The sequence below is a fragment of the Cottoperca gobio genome, chromosome 10 (assembly GCF_900634415.1).
Source record: "Cottoperca gobio chromosome 10, fCotGob3.1, whole genome shotgun sequence".
Taxonomy (NCBI): domain Eukaryota; kingdom Metazoa; phylum Chordata; class Actinopteri; order Perciformes; family Bovichtidae; genus Cottoperca; species Cottoperca gobio.
The window spans coordinates 14,931,144-14,952,141 of record NC_041364.1 but is presented as its reverse complement, the minus strand read 5'-3'; the positions used below and the strand labels follow the sequence as shown (position 1 = coordinate 14,952,141).

Below are 20,998 nucleotides of genomic sequence, written 5' to 3'. Positions count from 1 at the left end.
GCATGCAGAGAAATGGAGGGAATACCTACATCAACAGGGGATATGCATAGCCTACTCCTGCGTTTCCTTATTAAAGGTTCAATGTGTAAGACATGCCAGAATTTAAACTTAAAAACTTAAAACAATGAACTAACATTATCAACAGAATGTGAAGAGGTAACAGTGTTGACGTTATGTCAAAGACGTCTATATGTCGTGTTGCAGAGATTTCTAGTGAAATCAGCATCTAACTGACAGTCCTGGCTCCGGCCTGGCTGTAATACCACTTGTTCCTCTAGAGGCGATAGTGAGTCACTGTAGCTCCAGTCTGCCTCAGTTCAGAGGGAGAAGAAGAACAGCTGTCTGACTCGCCTGTAAATATTACAGCCATGTTCTGTGTCTGTTTTATAGTTTGTCTATTGGATTACATTCAAAGTGGCAGAAACGAGAAAACCACCCGCACCACCTCTCTTCATCCTCACAGCTGCCTGGAGCTGCTGTTTCTCTGAGTGTATAGCTGTCAGCAGCTTCAGTTAGCAGTTGGCTGGAGTTCAGCCACAACACCTGGGAACTGAAAACTCTCCTGGCTGCGCCGCCACCGGGAAGACGGGACGAATAATATACGGGTCGTTTTCTATGTTCTGCCACTTTGGATTTAGTCCAATAAACAAACTAACGTAGCGTTACATAGACTACAGCCCCCGGTTTACAATAGTGCCCCAGTAAACACAGATGGATCAGCCACTAATGAAGATTATAAGACAGCAGTGTTTTTTGACCAGCTCTCAGAGTTTTAGCAGTTTGGTTGAATTAAAAATAAATAAATACACAATATGTGTAATATATAATAAAATATAAACATTAGAGATTGTATGGACCCAGTAGTAGAGGTGAAATACTGCCGCCCCCTTATTTATTTGGAGCAGGTGGCTCGAAATTATACATTGAACCTTTAAAGAGAATCTAACTTTGCTTTGACTACTTTATTTACACCAGTGTGTGTGTGTGTGTGTGTGTGTGTGTGTGTGTGTGTGTGTGTGTGTGTGTGTGTGTGTGTGTGTGTGTGTGTGTGTGTGTGTGTGTGTGTTGTGACCTATGAGCTGAGAGCACACAATAAAGTATGTGCAAGTGTACTGGGAAAGTAGGTCAGTGTGTCAAAGTGTGTGTGTACCATTAATAATCACAAATGGTCACTATATAACAGGCTTTTATTCTTATATACACCAAGCTTACATCATTAAAAAGGGGTTTAGGTGGGGAAAAACTTTTAATACAGTAGCCTACTACTTGTGCTTTGACAAGATTGTTTATTGGTGCTTCTTCATGTTGGCATTTCCTTTTCCTGCTGCTAATAAAAGCCAAAACAATCACTGTTCAATGCTATTGTTTGTGCTTTTATTGATGTTTGCCTATTGGAATGGAGTAAATCAGCCACTGCTTGGCTGCCATCACTACATGTAATTCAGAATCCAGTGCCCCTAGTATTGAGCCTGGACTCTCTCTGGAACCCCCTAACTGTGGCAAACATTTCTTTTACTTTTTTCACCCCATGTTTATTTCCAGAGAGGGGAAATCTACTTAAATGGTCTCAGTTTGTCACTGGTAGAATTAAATGTGCTCTCTGCAAGTATATTAACTATTTTTATTGAGCTATACAGTTTTCTTGTGTTTGAGGAGTGTGTGTGATGAATGTTTGTGTAGTTTCATTTGTCTGCTATAAAAAAAAAAAAACATTTCAAACGTTGCAATCACAGAAGCTGTTTCTCAAGATTTCTCATCAATTTCAACTTTCAAATTCCAAACATTGTCCAAGAAGGAGGAAACAGAGAATAAGTAAGACCAAGTTAGCAGGCAGCCGAGCAAGCGAGCTTGATGGGCATTTTTATTTTATGTATTCTTCTTTTGTTAACACTTTAAATGCATGTGTTTTAGTTTGCAGGCTGTTCATCTGACAGGCTTCACATTAACATATGATACAGTAAACCTGTCTTTTTTAGTCTTTTAGAAGATAATCTGCTGGCTTTCAGTTAAAACTGGTACTTTAAGGGACAACAATTGCTTACAAGTGTTACATTTTAGAACTTTCTCCTTAGTTAAAAAATAATGTAAGTATTTTTTAAATGTGAAATGTACAGAATAACATCACAGATTACTACACTTTGATTTGTACCTTAAAAGACCTGAATTTTTAATTAAGATGCAAATTTGCGGTTAATTAATGGATAAATTAATGGATTGTTGTATAAAATGTTTTTTTATTGTTTTAACATTAATTGAGATTTTGTAATTTTTGAAAGAGGAAACAAAACAATTCTCCTCTTACTAATTAAAAGTGGAATTCACACAAACCCTTGCTCAGTTTAATGCACTCAGGTGTTTTGTTGCTGTGTATGACCTGTAGATGGTGCCTAATGGTTACACTGTGTTTTGGCATTCATCATTATCCTGCCACTTTCCACTTGGAGCCACAGTTTAGTTAGATGGTCTTGCTCCAACTAATGAACAGCTGGCCCCAGGGTGGCCCCTGTGGTTTAAATGGACCACAACCACCACTGTTTATTTGGATCCCCATTAGTTGTTGCCTTGGAAACAACTCCTTTTCGTGGAGTCCATTCGTGATGATCTCCATAAGGAGCTGACTCGTGCACCAATAAAATATCAAACACAGCAATTTATCAAATCATTATATTTCACATTTGTGTTAACAATTGAAACAGGTCATGCCCCACAAATAAAGCAGGACCTCTCTGATCAGTTAACAAGACGATTTATCCCTCTAATTTTCATCACAATTGGAACAGCAGCCACCCACAGAAAGAGAAATTGCAATTTTATTACTAGGGAAAATGTTATATAGCGGTTAGTCAAAACTGGATGGTGGCAAGACACAAGTTTGCTATGTGTTTTAATCGCCCCCATGAGGACAACCAGTGTAATTTTTCAAAGCTGCAACACAGTAAGTGCCTGCAGTTATTTCAAACTGCAGTGTGAGTAGTGATGTTTCACATTTCATAGACACAATGGCATAGATTCCTGACCATACCATACCAGAGCGACAATTACTGGTTAGACCAAACAAGGGAGGAAGGAGACAAGGAGATGGCCGCTTAAGAGACAAATTCTACTAAATTAAAGTTACGTTGGAATTGCTCCAATACTAACTTAAATATTCTATTAATAATTACTACTACTACCAATATATATATTCAAATGATTATGAATATATATTCATTTACCTATTAATATTGTTATTCACTTATTCACTTATTTCCTTTCATTCATAATTGAATTTGTGCTTTGACAACTCATGCCAATCAGCCCAATAAATTGAATTCAATTGATTAGATTTTAATTGAATTAGAAACAGCTGTAGCCTACACCACACTGGAGTAAATACAGCCTGACAGGGCAGATTTAGGGCACAATTACCCAATATTATTGCCATACATTTCAGCTCCGCCCCTTAACAGGGACGCAGCTGCGTAGAGACGTCAGTTACGTCGGCATGAGAAGAAAAAATAAAACCAGCTTCACAGAACTCAGCTTTGTGATAACAGGAAAATAAAATAAATATTCTTGGACTCTTCATTATTCCCCGCAGGCAGCACGATGCCACGAAGTGGGTGTTTTGTTGCTTGTAACGCAGGTTGAAGAGAAGAAGCTGGCTCGCTAGCCACAGTGTGAGAGTCAACGTCATTAGCTTGTTGCTAACGTTAACTGGTTACTTTCCTTTGAGTAAGGTAAGAGTTGAGCATTTATTGTTATGCTAAAACTAGTGATAGTTGTGTTCTTACAGATGACACATTTAGGAAGATGTTTGTTCTTGATGACACTTTTAAATAGACTATACATTGTTTTGTGAGTTTAATGACAAACAGGCGACAGCTAAAGTTAAGTTTAATTTTTGTTTAAAGCTAAGACCAGCTATCTTTGTTAGCTGCTTTAATCCTAGCTAAATTAAATGCAACAGTATGATCATTTTAATCACTCAGTCACCAAAAATCACAACACTGTGTTACATATTATGCCATTTAGTCTGTCTATAGCTAATTATATTTGGTGGGTAAAAGTCTTAAGGAGCATCAAATGCAGTTTCATATTGTCTTACTTATTACTTGTGAGTGAATTACTTTTGTTTTCTCTGAGACCGATACTTGAATTTCTGTTGTTGCCTTGCTGGTTTTCTGTCTGTTAGTCCGTTAATATTATTCACCAGGTGTCTCATGTGTAAACTAGACTCAGATCTGAGAATACTATGAGACTCATCAGTTTTTTTGGGATTAGATGCTATTAATACATCAAACATGGCTATATGACGACCTTGTATTGGTGTGGCAGGTGTCTTCAAAACTCAAGAGGTTGGCAATTGTTATATTTCAGGTAAACATTGACTTTGTAGCAAAGTGCTGAGTTGGCACCAGGATTTGTGTAGAACAGTAATGTTTAGCTGCCTTTCACCCAAAAGTGTCTGTAAATGCACCATTGAATTTAAGTTCATTGTAGTTTTAATAAGTCACACAATGTTTTGAGCTTTAATCTGCTGTTTCTTGATAACCAAATAGATTGACCAAACAAGGAAGCACGGAGATAATAACCTTTTCTTGTGGAGGTGCCAGAAGTGGAAATACTGGTTGCAGATTATATTACTTGGTCTAATTTGGCAGCATTGGTGCAGCGCCAAGTTTTGTTTGTTTCTTCACAACTGTATTATTTGATTCTTTGTCAATTTTGAAGCTTAATCTGCTATGAATTGAATTCACCTATTTAAAAAGGGAGAGATTTCCTGGTTACTTTAAAATACTTATCTTAACATTGTGAAATGTTTTCATGTCTTGTTTTGGTTACAAGGAAAAGAAGAGTCTGTCTCTTTCATCATTTGCCCTGACTTTGTGATGGGTTCTCTATATGTTCTTGTTTTCAAGCCAAAGATTTGCAGTTTTATGTTTGACAATACATGTTGTCCTTCTTGTGTCCTTTTTAGAGAAAGCAATCATGACACAGAAAGTCGATCTGTGTTCAGTTTCCCTTGGAGTGGAGGGTATGACTTGTGGCTCCTGTGTCCAGTCCATAGAGCAGCGCATCGGCTCGCTCCCTGGAGTCATACATATAAAGGTAAATGTAGTCTTTGCGAAGATATACATTAAGAACACTGATGATTACATTTAGTGTCGATCAGCATTTTTTTCCCACGTTCTTAAAATGATTAAAAATGTCTTGCTGGCACTTCCAGTTTAAAAACAGGACCTGAAATTACTAACATGGATGTTGTACCATGCAATCTGTCTTTTGAAATATGTTTGTGGAAAAGGCAGCTATGTATTATTATATTAATAATGCCCATTTTAGGGTAATGCAGTTTGATTACCCCCGCAGTTGCACTCCCTCAGGACTAGCTGGTCTGATTTAAACATAACAAACGTAACATCAATGTGGCCATGAGAGATTGCTATATTGCAATAGTTGTGGTCTGCTGTTTTGTTTATTGTGTGTTTACCCCTCAGGCTGGGGTTAAACGAGGAGATAACGTAATAGTGTGTTCCAGATAGAGCTCTGCCCTTTGCAGGACTGTGATAGCAGGTCGATATGCAGCCTGTACCCACAGGAAATGTCATTAATAATGTCTTAAGAGAATTTAGTTCCTGGTTCATTTTAAGTTAATTTGTATAGACATGATCTGGAAGGAGTGAATAGATTTTTTTTTTTTTCAACAGTCATTGTCTCCTTCCTTGCCCTCCCCCGTCTCTCCTTCTCGGAAAAAGAAAAAGTTAAGCCAACAGGCAGCCACGTACACTTACAACGTAACCCCCACTGGGCTTTGTAACTTATGGTTCAGTCAAGTGATCTTTCAGTGAGTCACATGTTTCATTCTTGTTAAAGAGGAAGAGTTAAGGGTCATCAAGGCCACGGTCTCATTTTACTTTTTCTTTTTTTAAATGCATGTGTAAGGTCCATTGTTGAGACGAGGCAGATTCACAGCCATACTGTGAATCTGCCTCGTCTCATTGAACAAAAATGGAATTGAAGGTTGTGTCACAGGCAATCATTTTCTTTATACAATAGCTACATTAAATCAATAACATTGATGACTCCACAATAAGTTATTGAAATAAGCATTCTGGCATAAATAAAATGTTACACTTATTGTAAGCTAATAGAAATAAAAATAAAATTGCTAATCCAACACTTTGCCAAAGGCAAACAAACCTCCATTAAAGTGGCAATAAACAAGTTTTTTGCTTTCACTTCTCATTATGAAGTAAATGTTCATTGCACAATTCAATGAAAAATGAGACCATCTGCGTTTAGATTGGTTCCCTGTAAGCGTCACTTTCACTTAACTATTCTGTCTGCCACCGGGTACGATCTCCAGAAAACCCAATGTGTGTCCTGTACAACTCTTTCCCTGTGAAAGTAGCAAGCACTAGCTCCAAAAGTCACTAACAAAAGTTGTCTTTTGCCACTTTTAAGTACTTACCACTATTATTGGCCTACTAATGTGCTTTCTACATTAATGTTTTTAGGAAATGCTACACATGCTGTTGTTCATCTGAAGAAAGAGAGGCACCTTTTTATCGTGATAGTTATTAACCTGATTATTTGTAGAATGAAAGACTCGAGTGAAATGCAGCTAGTGATACCTAAACTAATTTAACTTAGCCTGATTTTTGTTTTCATATTTCTTTTACGTTTTATGAATATTTTCTTATTTAACCCATACCTTGACCTTTTTGTTTTTTAGGTGTCTTTAGAGCAGAAGAATGCCACTGTCATATGTGACCAGAGCCAACAGAGCCCAGAGTCTCTGTTGGAGGCCATCGAGGACATGGGCTTTGAATCAAGTCTATCAGACTCCAGCAGGGCCTCCCCCGTCTCCACAGACACCCAGCTAATCCCCACCCCAGGCCTGACACCTGCATCCCAACAGGAGGCTTTGGAGAAGCTGTCCCAGATTCAGGGAGTGTTGGATGTCAGAGAGAGCCTTTCCCCGATGGGTTTAACTGTTACCTTTGTTCCTTCACTGACTTCTTCCCAGCAGCTGAGTGAGGCGGTGGAGATACCCACACCCAGCAGCTCAATGCAAAAAGGTCCAATCATGTCCCCATCGCACGCCACGGGAGGCGGGGTGTCGCTCCTTAAATTCAGCATTGAAGGGATGACCTGTCACTCCTGCACCACCACTATTGAAGGGAAGATCGGAAAACTGAACGGCATTGAAAAGATCAAAGGTGATGTACTTGAACTTTTTACAAGCTTTTAGTTATATTTCTTCATTGTCTGCGCTGGAAGTGATGTTGTAACATAACTGCTGCGCAGGAATGCACATCTTACAGTTGACAAGTGTCATTGTGTATGTCAGGCTCCCTGAATGGTTACCCCTGGTTACCAATGACAGGTTGCTCGGTGACTATGTTGAAATCCTTCCACTGGTATTGTTGTAAGAAACGATGCGTACACAGATAGGATTATGTTTTCCGAGTAGAAGAATGAACTGCTTGTACGCTTGTTATTATAGATGCATTGGCCCAAATGGAGTTTAGCATTACTATGGCACAAAATGATATCCTCATGACAGTTTTATAATATTGATTATAATCCGAATTTATAAAGCAATTTTCAAAACCCAAGTTACAAAGTGCTTCACTCAAGGCACCAAATTAATATAAACAAATTATAAAATCATTGGATTTTAGTCTCCTTATTAAACAGAAATGAAAAGACATTCAATACTTTAATTATCTCAGATGAAAGTCCGTTTTAAAAAGAGATTTAAAAGACTACTAAACTACTGTAGACTACTGTATTATTTTAGGTATTAGGTTTGTTTCTTTAGGTCCTTATCTGTAGTGTTGTATATATTTAAATCATCAATAAAAACTAAAGTGCCCTAGATCTCAAATGAACAGGTTTATATGCTACCCAAGGATTGTTTAACATGATCGATGTTGGACATGGTTGTTCTTTTAGTTTATTCTAAGTGTTATTGTGTATGCCTCATTGATCATCTTCTTTTCATGCATAGTCACTTCCTGTTTTTTTTTTTTATGCTTTGCGTTGGTATTTTTAACTCTGTCATGTCTTTATTCTTCACAGTTGTTTTAGAGACTCAGGAAGCTACAATCGTGTACCTGCCTTACCTCATCGCTGTCCAAACCATCACCGACCAGATTGCTGTGGCCGGCTTCAAGGCGTTTGTCAAGTCTAAGCCTCGCTCTCTGCAGCTGTCCCTCAGCGAAATCGAACGTTTAGTTGATTCTCAAAGACCAACCGTCTCTTCGCCATCAGAGACATCAGAGGAGACCGAAATCTTCATAGACACGATACTTGTAGCGCTCAAGGTGAAAGGCATGCACTGCCGTTCATGCGTGGTCAACATCCAAGACAATATCACTATGCTGCCTGGTGTCTCCTCAGTGGAGGTCTCTCTGGAGAAGGAGAAAGCCTCCATCTGCTATGATCCTCTGACGGTCACTGTGACTCAGTTGCAGCAGGCCATTGAGGCGCTGCCTCCAGGAAACTTCAACACTGAACTCTGGGAGTCCTCTGGCCCACTCAGTCCTGGTTCCGCATTGCCCACGCCTGCCTTAACGTCACCTCGGCCTGCTCGAACAACCCAGGCCAAACCCGCTCTCTCACAGCCTTGTTTTACCCAGCCTCTGGCATCTGTAGTTAATATTCACATCGAGGGCATGACATGCAACTCCTGTGTCCAGTCCATCGAAGGCATGATCTCCCAAAGGAAAGGGGTGATGTCAACCCAGGTCTCTCTGTCTGATCACCAGGGGACCTTCAACTATGATCCCCTCCTGACCACACCAGAGGAGCTGAGGGACGCCATAGAAGACATGGGCTTTGATGCCTTCCTACCTGGTGAGAGGATATATGGTATAATTGTTGAGTCAGCTAATTTCTATATAGAAATTATAGGGAAATGGTTAAAGTTGTTTTATTGTAGTGTTTTAACTAGAGAATTTAACAGATTGTCTAAATCTTAACTCTGTTGCCTCAGGATGCTCCTTAGCCAATGGGCGTAGTTGGAACTGTGAGGTCGAGACATCATAGCCAACTGCAAATTTGTCTTTTAACAACTATAATTTGTTGTCCACAGAGACCAATTCTCTGCTGCCTGCACCAAATCCCTGCCTCTCAAAGTCTTCGAGTCTGGCACATGTGAAAGATAAGGAGCTGGACAATGACCTACACAAAGAAACCCTGCAGGGACGCATCGGAGACACGCACTCTAAATGCTTCATCCAGATTGGAGGGATGACCTGTGCTTCCTGCGTGGCAAACATCGAGAGAAACCTCAAGAATGAAACCGGTCTGTAAAAAAATCTAAATATAAGGGCTGTACCGAATAGTTTGAAGCTTCATTCATAACGTTTGACAATGACATTCATATTCTAAATCAATATTCAAATGCTGTTCGGCTTTTATTTTTATTGTATGTCCATTTATTTAGTTTAAACCTGGTATGTCTGCACAGTTGCAGATAAAGATTATGCTAAACTAATATTATTAGTATTGCAACGTGAGGTGTGTTTGGATCACTTTTAATGAGAAGAAACAGGATGGAGCCTGATAACTTTCTTTAGTAGCGCGTTACCGTTGTCCACACTGCGTCAACTTCACAACAACAACACTTCCTGGTTCCTAACCCACATGTGACTGAACTAACCAATCAGAAGCTAGGAGTACTTAGACTGAGGTAAAGATTTAGCAGATTATTGTTTTAAAGTCACTGATTGAAGTATTTCAACATGTAAAGAATTAACTGGAAACCTAACTCAAATATATGATTTACCTTGATGTATCTAACTAAATATTCTGTTTCACTTCATATTTGGTTTTGTTAAGCCAACATTTTTACTGCGGTCAAAAGACGTTTTGCTCTCCCACTTGCCGCACACAAAGGGGGGCAAAGAGAGCATCTGTATTAACGGGGTGGTCTAGCAGCAATGTGAGGGCACCATAAATCACTTTTATTTAATCACAATAACAAATGATCTCTTTCTTTCTTTCTGAAGATGTCAATGAGGATTAATCGTATCTCAATGCTTTCACACGAAGCTAAAGAGAGAATCTTTAATGTTGTTCAGGTATCTACTCGGTTCTGGTAGCACTAATGGCCAGTAAAGCAGAGGTGCGTTATAACCCGGAGCTCATCGACCCTGTGAAGATAGCGGAGTGTGTGAAAGAGCTGGGCTTCACCGCCTCTGTTATGGAGAACTATGAAGGTTCAGATGGAAACCTAGAACTAGTGGTGAGTAAACGTAACGTTGCATTGACATTCTTAGTGTTAAGAAGAAAAGACACGTTCACCACAGTCATTTTGTTTCCACAATATGAAATCCATAAATAAAGTGTAGTGTCTAACACATGCCACCTCTTTGTCAGTAGATTATTGCATCACATCCTCCCTTCATATCCTCCTTAATATATTGTCCCTTTATATTATATATATATATATATATCTCTTTCTCTACTTGACTGCTCCTCTTCACCTTTTTTTTCAGGTCAGGGGAATGACGTGTGCCTCTTGTGTTCACAAAATCGAATCCAGCCTCATGAGAGAAAAGGGGATTATATATGCCTCTGTTGCCTTGGCAACCAACAAAGCACACATTAAGCACGACTCGGAAATTATAGGGCCGCGAGACGTCATCAAGCTGATCGAGGTATTATTCCTGTTTTGTTATTTAAGCATTTGTTTAGTTATTTTTTTAGCAACGTTCCTTTTTGCATTTTAACACCAACATTTGTGCAAACCAGAGAATTAGTGAAACCTTTTATACTTTTCAAGTAAAAGAAATTTGATCGGGAGTTTGACTGTTATTTGTAGAATCTGGGGTTCGAAGCATCTTTGGTGAAGAGAGATCGCACTGCCAGTCACCTGGACCACAGCAAAGAGATACGACAGTAAGTAGCATTTTGTTTCTGTACTCCGATAACATGCAAGAGCCCCCATTCATACTTTACTTGTGTGGGGGTGTGTGGGTGTGTGGAACATTGCTCAATGTAATCTGTTATTACAACACCCAGCTTCTCTAAAAATGACTTGTTATCTTCTGTTTATATAACACTTCCTATACAAGCGGGTTGACATTCAAATTTTATATCAGCATCAGAATTTGTTTTAGATTCCAGTGGTGGCTGCGTAGGATTGTTTTCCACTCATGTGATCCAAACATTTCCATTAACTCCAGAGAGTTGTTAAATCCAAATTTATTTACAAAAAAAGATGGATTAAATTATTTGTAAAAATCACAATATGTTTTTATTTACACAACTATTGAAGTGAATATTGGGAAACTGTAAGGGATTAAAAGGTCAAAGGTGAGGTCTTGTCTCTGGAAGTGATGTTTTAACACAGCTGCTGCACTACACTAAGAATCTCCATGTACGTTTGCTTTGCTCCTCTGTAAGGAGATTTAAAACCTAGATCTCAAAATAAAACGCACATCTGTCTCTGCTCTCTAAGGTGGAGGAAATCCTTCCTGGTGAGCTTGTTTTTCTGCGTGCCGGTGATGGGCATGATGACCTACATGATCATCATGGACCACCACATGAAAGTTTCACATCAACACAACTCCACAGTGGAGGACCGCAAGCACTACCACTCCACCATGTTCCTGGAGAGACAGCTGCTCCCAGGCCTCTCCATCATGAACCTTCTCTCCTTCCTCTTTTGTGTGCCTGTACAGGTAAATCTGAGGGATCAACTGCACTTCCAGGAAATTTCAGCAGCACATCCACATTTAGATTTTGAAAGAGGAACTCATTCAGGGATATAGAATGAAATGTTTGTGGTTTAGTGAATGCAAGCGTCTCTGTTTCTCCTTTTAGTTTATTGGAGGTCGTTACTTCTACATTCAAGCCTACAAAGCCGTCAAACACCGATCTGCCAACATGGATGTGCTAATAGTTCTGGCTACCTCTATCGCCTTCACCTACTCGCTGGTCGTCCTAATAGTGGCCATGGTGGAGAAGGCACAAGTCAACCCCATCACCTTCTTCGACACACCGCCGATGCTTTTTGTCTTCATCTCCCTGGGACGCTGGCTGGAACAGATAGCCAAGGTTTAGCTCATTATCCATTTCTATGACATGAAATGCAGGACCTCAGTTGAATGTATTAATCACTTGGAAATCTTCTTCCCTCCAGAGCAAGACCTCTGAGGCTTTGTCTAAACTGATGTCTCTACAAGCGACTGAGGCCACAGTGGTCACTCTTAGCAGTGACAAGGCCATTCTCAGGTACTCGTTGTTTACAGGAACCTTCCATATCCTTATTGGTTTTACATTAAAAACATTTCTGAATCTTTGCAGTTGTAGGTCTAACGAGACATAATGAAGACTGAACAAGGAAGAATTGATCCATTCCAACTGGGATTCAGATTTAATCCCCAGTTTTAATCTTGTGTGTCGTTTGAAAACCATCTCTACAATATTAGAATTTCTCAGAATTGCCCAAAGCTAATGTGTGAAATAAAAAATCACAAGTGTAATTAGTTGGCTGTTTTATATATGCTACTGGTAAATCTTTTTTATTTGCGACACTGTATAAGTTACAACATTGACATTGTTTGGGACTCCTGTGTTCCAGTGAGGAGCAGGTGGATGTTGAGCTGGTGCAGAGGGGCGATGTGGTGAAAGTTGTTCCTGGAGGGAAGTTTCCAGTAGATGGGAGGGTCATCGAGGGACACTCCATGGCCGACGAGTCTCTGATCACAGGTTTGTCACAGTGAATGAAGGACCAAGTACTGGTTGTTGTTGTTGTTGTCTTTGTTATTATTATCATTATCATCATCATTGACTGAGGGCTCACTCAAAACGTTTCTGAAACGAGCGACTTTTAGCAGTTTGTCCTGTACTGAGTTACCTACTGTCGTAATGTTAACACAGTTCACCACAACAATTATTAGTATCAGTATTCAATTGGAAAGAATATTTTAGAATATGAAAAGATAAATTGCGAACAACTAGTCTAGTATATTATTTGAGATGGGGCTGAACGATTGGGGAAAAAATCGAATTGAGATCATTTTAACTGAAATTGCGATATGATTCACGATATAGGGGCTGGGGATCGAACCACCAAACTCTAATGAATTATTACAAGCAGATGTTCTGCTCCTGTTTTGTGCTGCCTTGGACTGTCCTGTTTCTGACCCGCTGTTGCTTTGTGACTCCAGGTGAGGCCATGCCAGTGACTAAGAAGCCCGGCAGCTCTGTGATTGCAGGCTCCATTAACCAGAATGGCTCTCTGCTGGTCAGTGCGACACATGTTGGCATGGACACCACGCTATGTCAGATCGTCAAACTAGTCGAGGAGGCTCAGACTTCAAAGGTGATTTATGTGGTTGGAGATCTGCACTGTGTCTTCCTGCTTTGATGGGAATTGCTGAAGTGTTTAATTCTTGACATTTCATTTTCAGGCTCCCATCCAGCAGTATGCAGATAAGATCAGCGGCTACTTTGTACCCTTCATTGTTGGCATATCCCTACTCACGCTGGTCGCCTGGATCGTCATTGGGTTTTTAGACTTCTCTCTCGTGGTGGAGTATTTTCCTGTGAGTCTTCTCTTCAATCTTGATATCTGACTATACCAAGCTGCTCAGTATAGCATCAGGAAATTACATCTATTACAAGTCACTGCTTTGTCACTGCATCGGATATGGTTCCTTATAACTTTTTTACTTTCTTTTCCACAGCGATGGTAAAAGTGATTTGTATTTCATTTGAACGAAAAGCTAACGGCCTCATTTCCTCCCATGCAGGGTTACGACAAGAGCATCTCCAGGACAGAGGCAGTGATTCGCTTCGCCTTCCAGGCCTCCATTACAGTATTATGCATCGCATGTCCTTGTTCTCTTGGCTTGGCAACCCCGACAGCTGTCATGGTGGGCACAGGGGTTGGAGCTCAAAATGGCATTCTGATAAAAGGAGGAGAGCCACTCGAGATGGCGCATAAGGTGTGTTGATCATATTTTGACACCCCTCCGTAGCCAGCCAATTGTGTAACAGACCATCTGTCAATTTTAACACATTAGGAAATTAATTTCCTAAGTTACAAAGATGTTGCTCTGATTTAAATACAGTAAAAACATTTAAAATTCAACCTGATAGTATTTCTTTTTTATTTCCTTTTTATTGGCAGGTCCAGTCGGTGGTGTTTGATAAGACTGGAACGATCACATATGGTGCCCCGAAGGTTATCCAAGTCAAGATAGTTGTGGAGGGGAACAGGATGCCTCGTTCCCGACTGCTGGCCATCGTGGGAACAGCTGAGAACAACAGTGAACACCCTCTGGGATCAGCTATCACCAAATACTGCAAACAGGTTGGTCCCTAATTTAAATTGACACCCACACTCCCCTTTAGGGAAAATCTCAGATCCTCTATAAAAGGGTTTGTGAACGAAAACTACTGACTAGATATGTTCGTTAACAATCGACTTCACAACGACGAGACGTTACCGACGTCATTAAACACTCACTTTGACTAAAAAAAAAAAAAAAAAAAACTCTTTCATTTTCGTTGACCACAAAGAGGAGACATTCTTTTCTCTAGGCAGTCGTTCTGTTTCCATGACAAAAAAAGATTTAAAATAGGAACAGCTTTCATTGACTAAGATGAGACTAAACTGCCCAGACCTTTAGTCAACTAAAACTTAACTAAAGATGATAAAAACCAACAAGGTCATTTGACACAGGACTGAGACTAAATTTGAAAAATGGCACTTAACACAACTGTACACGATCCTCCACATGATCCAGAAATGTGTTAGTTAACATCCATTACTCTTTGTGTGAAGGAGCTTGGCACAGAGGCTCTTGGCGCATGCACCGACTTTCAGGCAGTGCCGGGCTGTGGCATCCGATGTCAGGTCAGCAACACAGAGACTCTGCTGAGTCAGTCGGACAGCGACAGCGAGGACAACAACCAGCGCAACAGTGTCCTCGTCCAGATCAGTGACACCCGGATGTCCACCAGCTCCCATCCGCTCATCATGGACCCACAGCCACTAAGTATGTTGGGAAACGTGTTGCTGTAGTTGTGCATTCAATAGAAATACTGAAACCGTTTTAGGTCATTAGATTATGAATTCAGGTAGTGACGCAGTTAATGTCCCTCACCTTGTTGCGTCCTTGCTGTTGTCTAACCCAAATGACCTCTGTTTGTAGGCCTTGTCCAGACAGCCACCTACGTTGTCCTGATTGGCAATAGAGAGTGGATGAGGAGGAATTGCCTGCAGGTCAGACCAGACATAGATGAGGCCATGATAGAGCACGAGCGCAGAGGACGCACTGCTGTTCTAGTAGCTGTCGACAGTGAGTTGTGATGTTTAACATGAAATGTAGACTCTTTTTTTTTCCTGTCTGACTGCTAACGGTTATGTTCTTGTCTAAAACAACTTGTATTCTTATTGTTAATTTGTGCGTAGGTTTGCTGTGTGCGATGATAGCCATAGCAGACACAGTGAAGCCAGAGGCTGAGCTGGCAGTCCACACTCTGATCAGCATGGGGCTGGAAGTTGTGCTGATGACCGGAGACAACAGCAAGACGGCACGAGCCATTGCTGCTCAGGTATGAACAGAGGGGGGTGATAGAGCTAGGTGATGTGAAGATCAATTATTTGTGAAAAGAAAACATTAGCAATCTTGATATAAAACAACAATGTTGCATTTATAACCACAACAAAAAAGACAACATGCAAACCAAGATCTTATCACAATGTTACAAATTCTTCGACATTATTAAGTCTCAAATGCTTTTTACGCGGTGAGCTGCCGGAAACGAGCTCTGCGGTGAACACAAGTTTCAGAGAACGTTTTGTTCTACAACATAAAATACGTCAGTAATTGAAGTCATGGTGTAGTTTGTTTATAGCCTAACAATACATTTACGCATTTGATTAGTATGTACACAACATGTGTTCATTTGTGAAAATGATCTTGCTGAACAATATGTGCAAGTACCATAAACTTTAGTTTGACAGATTATTTTCTGCAATAATACAAAATTCAATGACAAAAAATCCCAGTGGCTTTTTGTCGACGGAACCAGGGGGATGCTTTCTTCTAGGTTGGCCAACAAAAATACATCATTCTGACTAGCAAACCTTCTTAGTCATCTGGCCCAGGTCGACCATTTTGTATGTTTCTGTGTTTCTAAGCCCGTCCTGTCTCTCTCTCTCCCACAGGTGGGGATCAGGAAGGTGTTTGCAGAGGTGCTGCCCTCCCACAAGGTGGCCAAGGTGGAACAGCTGCAGCAGGCAGGGAAGATAGTAGCCATGGTGGGCGACGGCGTCAACGACTCACCTGCTCTGGCCATGGCTGACGTCGGCATCGCCATAGGAACCGGGACAGATGTGGCCATAGAGGCAGCAGATGTGGTGTTGATCAGGGTGAGAATTTGAGTTTTGGGGATTTTTTTTTTTTGTCTGTAATGATTTCATGTTTCTGGACAGATTGGCTGATTCATAATGTAAAACCCCAAACATGATATTCCTGCCATGCAGCGCAGATGCAGTGTGAACTCTGTATCATGAGAGTTCAAGTCATTCTGCAATATGCTGTATTTCTGACATATGTTACAATATCTGTGTCACTCAAAAAACATGCATTCACATTTAGAAGTACTGTAACTTATAAATACAGAAGTCTGTTATTATGTCATTATGTTATTTTTATTAATTGAATTGTGCTTTTATATTTTTGTTTAATTTTAATTAGCTTAAAATCAGCCTCCATGAATGTGTCGCAAATGACCATTTGAATTGATGCTACTGCTATATGAACACAGAATAATGATACTAGTAGTAATGATAATAGTTGCGTTTTTTTAACGATATTTGTCATTTATTTTGTACCACTGTTTTCAAACATTAACCTTTAAACCCCTGAATAAAGGTGTTGCCTTTATTATTTAAAATGTGTTCACCTCTCTGCAGATATTACTTTAATCTGATATTACTACCCTTGTCGTTTACCCTTTTTCCTTGTCTGTCTGCAGAATGACCTCCTGGATGTGGTCGGCAGCATCGACCTCTCTAAAAAGACAGTCAGGAGGATCAGGATCAACTTTGTATTTGCTCTTATCTACAATCTGGTTGGCATTCCTATTGCTGCTGGTAGGTGACGGCAAAGGATTTATTTAAACGCTATCATCACACACGGTAATCATTGTAATCATTTTGACCACCGCAGTAACATGAGCCGTGTCTGTCCACAGGCGTGTTCCTTCCCTTTGGTCTGGTGTTACAGCCTTGGATGGGCTCTGCTGCGATGGCGCTGTCGTCTGTTTCTGTGGTTTTGTCCTCCCTTCTACTCAAGTGGTAATGAGATACTCAATGCAAGACACTACCGGCAAAAACATCATCTTTTCCTACACTGATCAATTTTGAATTTGGGCTATTTTGATTCTATAACACGTCTTCTTTCATAATAGTGGAATGAAAACATCCAAAATACACATTCAGGTGTTTATTCTACGACACTTTGTTTATATGCGTCAGTAGATTTCTCCTAAATGAACTAAAAGTTGGCATTAGATAAGTCCTCATTTGTATATTTAAACATAACTTTTCAAATACTCGTAATACAAAAAGTAGTTGTCTTAATGTAACTAATCAGCTGGGGATGTTTTATGGTGATATCTATTGGTTTAGTTTACACTATTCCCTTAATGTATGGAATTTTACTATACGTATCTTTTTAAAGGCAGTTTTTTCTCAAAATGAGTTTTTTCTCGTAGACTTCAGTTCCACTTACACACAAGGGGTTTGTTCATATATCGTTCATAGCCTCATTTAAAATAACATTTTATTCCTAGAAGCATGAAGAAATGTATTTATGTTTTTATGGCTATTGACAGTATTTTTAGATTTATGGAGTGAAACAAAGAGAGATCTAAACCCCCCCCTCGGTGGAAACCTTTGACTCTAATATGTCAACACAATGAAACAAGAATTTTGAACCTGGCTCCTTTTTTCAGATTTCTGTTCCGTGAATGTATGCAAACTAGCACATATTTAATAAGATGATGCATCCTTTACATATTTAAAAATAACACTTCTTGTAATAAAATGTTTTATTGTCATAATGTAAGTAATCAACTGGGGATGTTTTATGGTAATATCTCTTAGTTTTTACCATATTCCCCTGTGTTGTCTCTCCCTTAATGCTTTGTTGTTATCTGTGTGCTTTGTTTTTCTCCCTTTTTGATTATATTATATGAATTATATGTTTTCAATCACTTTCAACATTTGTCTCTTTCTTCTTCTTTGTTTAGTTACACTAAGCCAACTGCTGAGAAGTTGGAGGCCAGACTGGGTAACAGCAGGCGGCAGGGCAGCCTGTCCGATGTCAGCGTCCATATCGGCATGGGCGAGATGCGTCGTCCCTCCCCCAGACTCAGCCTGCTGGACCGCATTGTCAACTACAGCCGTGCCTCCATCAACTCCCTGCGCTCCGACAAACACTCTCTCAACAGCTTGGTGCTCAGTGAGCCTGACAAACACTCACTGCTGGTGGGGGAGGCGCTGTGTGAGGAGGAGTTTTGCTGAATACATGACGCTCGCATACTAGTATATAGTAGGTCAGAAACTACTTTTTGTTTTTTTTTGTTTTGCCGAAGTAGATGCTAACTGCATTAATTCGAGGCTAGGCCATTGAATAGTGGCCCATCCATCTGCTGTATGTGCCTCAGGGCAGCACTGTCGACTTGGAAAAAAAAAAAAGAAGCTTACATGTCCCTGGTTTTCTTTTAGCTCAACCACCCGATCACATGCACTTCAGAGCGCGAGGGGGTGATTTCCTCTCCCTCAGTTGCAGTCTATCTTTTGATGAGGTCACCGCCCTCAAGCACACTCCAACCCTTTGACACTCTCTGTGGGCATGAAGCATCTACAGAGCCTTGCAGCAAGGGTCCACCTCCAGGAAGCAGAGTGATGATCACTGTGGTCATCTGCCAGTACAATCTTTACCACCGATCCAAAGACACTTTAACTGTGGTGCCCCGTGTGGACACTACCAAGTTATATTTTAACTCTTTTCCTTAAATGGAAACTTATAATAACACTGTTGTATAATGATATTCCAGAGTATTTATATTACCATTATTTATCTTTTTTTTCCATTATATCTTTCTTATGTGAAAAATTTAAGTTGTTGAATCCAAATTTTAATTTTTAATTTTCAATCTCACAAAATGTGTAATGTGTAAGGTAAGGCATGGAAACTCGGTCAATCAAAGAAGTTTAGTAACTTGCTGAAACTGAGTTTTTGTGCTAATGGAGTGAGTTGTAACCCAAGTGCCAATTGAAGTGCCGCCTCGGCAAAGTCCAACACATTCCAAAGATAGCACCGCACAGAGGTTACCTTGGACTTAATGTGGAAAAAGTGTGAACACCGATAAAGTCATCGCCTCGCAGCAGAGACCGTGAATGGTGATGCCAACTATAGAAGACTTGTCATAGGTTTCTATAGTTGTGTCTGCATCTTTTGGTTAATGATTCAAGATGTCTGTCAATGAATGTGAACATTATTCACTGGTAAACTTAAACAAATTGTTACATGGATGACTGTGCTTGAATTACTTTTATTTTCTCGTGGCAAATAGAAGGTTTTGTGTTGTGATGCAGTTTGTTGGGAAAAATACAAATGGGACTTTTTCATGGAAGACATTTTGACGTGTGACAGTATGAAAGCAGAGGCGATTAATAAAACAAAGTTGTGGAACACTTGAACATTGTTAATGTTAGAAGTAATACAAGTAATGCTTTTCCTACGATGACAAGTCCAGATGTCTGCCTATTCTAATTGTAATTGCATTTGTAATCACTTTGTTTTTACTGTTTTCAAGGGATTTCTTTCAACTCTGCTTTTTTATGTAATTCACAAAGTTCCAAACATCTTTAAAGGTTCAATGTGTAGTTCTGAGCCACCTGCTCCAAATAAATAGGGAGCAGTATTTTACCTCTAAACAGGCTCCATACCATCTCTAATGTTCATATTTTAGTTGTAGTAGTTTGCCATATTTATTATATTCTAATGTATTCCTTATATTGTGTATTTGTTACTCCTGTGTAATGCCTGTCAGTCCGTGGGCAAGAAGCTTACATGTTCACCCAAACTGCTAAAACTCTGAGAGCCGGTCTTATCGTCACGTAGCGCAAAACACTGAGCTGTTCTTCTTCTCCCTCTGAACTGAGGCAGACTGGAGCTACAGTGACTCACTATCGCCTCTAGAGGAACAAGTGGTATTACAGCCAGGCCGGAGCCGAACTGTCAGTTAGATGCTGATTTCACTAGAAATCTCTGCAACACATAGACGTCTTTGACATAACGTCACCACTGTTACCTCTTCACATTCTGTTAGTTCATTGTTTTAATGTTTTAAGTTTAAATTCTGGCATATCTTACACATTGAACCTTTAAACCCCGGGAGCAGGTAACCGCTGTGTCTCAGCAGTTCCACCTAACAAGTTACCGAGAGACAAATGATGAATTAAGTAGATTGTTTCTTCACATTGCAAGATGTAATCTCAATTTTCAAGTTGTACAATCATAGACCGCTATTCTTAAACAGTCTGCTTGTTTCCTCCTGTGAAAGCATTACAAAGATGTTCTGAATCACTATCTGCTGTGTCAAATCAGGAGATGCTCACTACAGTTGAGCTATTCCTTGAATGTTTGTGTCCCAACCTCTAGTATTTGTTCATGATCAAAATAGCCATCAGTTTCTTCTGCCGGTTTCCCATGATGCAATATGTTCTGTATCCATAACAGCCTGATGAGTGCAATTATGCCAATCTGTTTTGTGTGCATTGCTTTGTAAAGACGTCCATAGGGCTTCAGATCTGTGTGCAGTCAAATTTAAGCAAATCCATGTTTGCTGTCTTTCATAGTTCTTCTGAACATGATGTGCCTTGGAATAAAACGCTTTTGTAACATCACTTGGCTGTATCTGGTTTAAACCAGAAGATGGCGCTGTGGAGCCATCGGCTAAACATAAT

The 20,998-nt window shown here is 40.0% G+C and overlaps 1 protein-coding gene across 3 annotated transcripts; it reads left to right on the top strand.

The window, feature by feature from the left end:
* The first annotated feature begins 3,460 nt into the window (after positions 1 to 3,460).
* atp7a (ATPase copper transporting alpha) lies at positions 3,461 to 20,938 on the top strand. 3 transcript variants are annotated; one of them, XM_029440978.1, is made up of 24 exons: positions 3,461 to 3,719; positions 4,961 to 5,091; positions 6,719 to 7,205; positions 8,071 to 8,847; positions 9,086 to 9,298; positions 10,077 to 10,240; positions 10,494 to 10,655; positions 10,820 to 10,896; positions 11,459 to 11,681; positions 11,824 to 12,057; positions 12,143 to 12,234; positions 12,584 to 12,711; positions 13,173 to 13,327; positions 13,416 to 13,550; positions 13,758 to 13,952; positions 14,138 to 14,320; positions 14,795 to 15,008; positions 15,165 to 15,311; positions 15,425 to 15,567; positions 16,184 to 16,387; positions 16,996 to 17,113; positions 17,215 to 17,317; positions 18,274 to 18,575; positions 18,752 to 20,938. In XM_029440978.1, exons 2-23 carry the CDS (start codon positions 4,972 to 4,974, stop codon positions 18,545 to 18,547), a joined length of 4,548 nt encoding a protein of 1,515 aa, XP_029296838.1. In that variant the 5' UTR covers positions 3,461 to 3,719; positions 4,961 to 4,971; the 3' UTR covers positions 18,548 to 18,575; positions 18,752 to 20,938. The 3 variants fall into 3 exon arrangements, with proteins under 3 accessions (XP_029296838.1, XP_029296837.1, XP_029296836.1); XM_029440977.1 differs by having other exon boundaries at positions 18,274 to 18,579; XM_029440976.1 differs by lacking the exon at positions 18,752 to 20,938 and having other exon boundaries at positions 18,274 to 18,708.
* The last annotated feature ends 60 nt before the right edge of the window (positions 20,939 to 20,998 follow it).

Excerpts from the sequence above, each read along its gene's own strand:
- atp7a (XM_029440978.1), top strand. The coding sequence starts at position 4,972 with ATGACACAGAAAGTCGATCTGTGTTCAGTTTCCCTTGGAGTGGAGGGT. Across the intron at positions 13,328-13,415 it reads AGGAGGCTCAGACTTCAAAG|GCTCCCATCCAGCAGTATGC; the intron begins GTGATTTATGTG and ends TTTCATTTTCAG. Across the intron at positions 15,009-15,164 it reads CATGGACCCACAGCCACTAA|GCCTTGTCCAGACAGCCACC; the intron begins GTATGTTGGGAA and ends CTCTGTTTGTAG.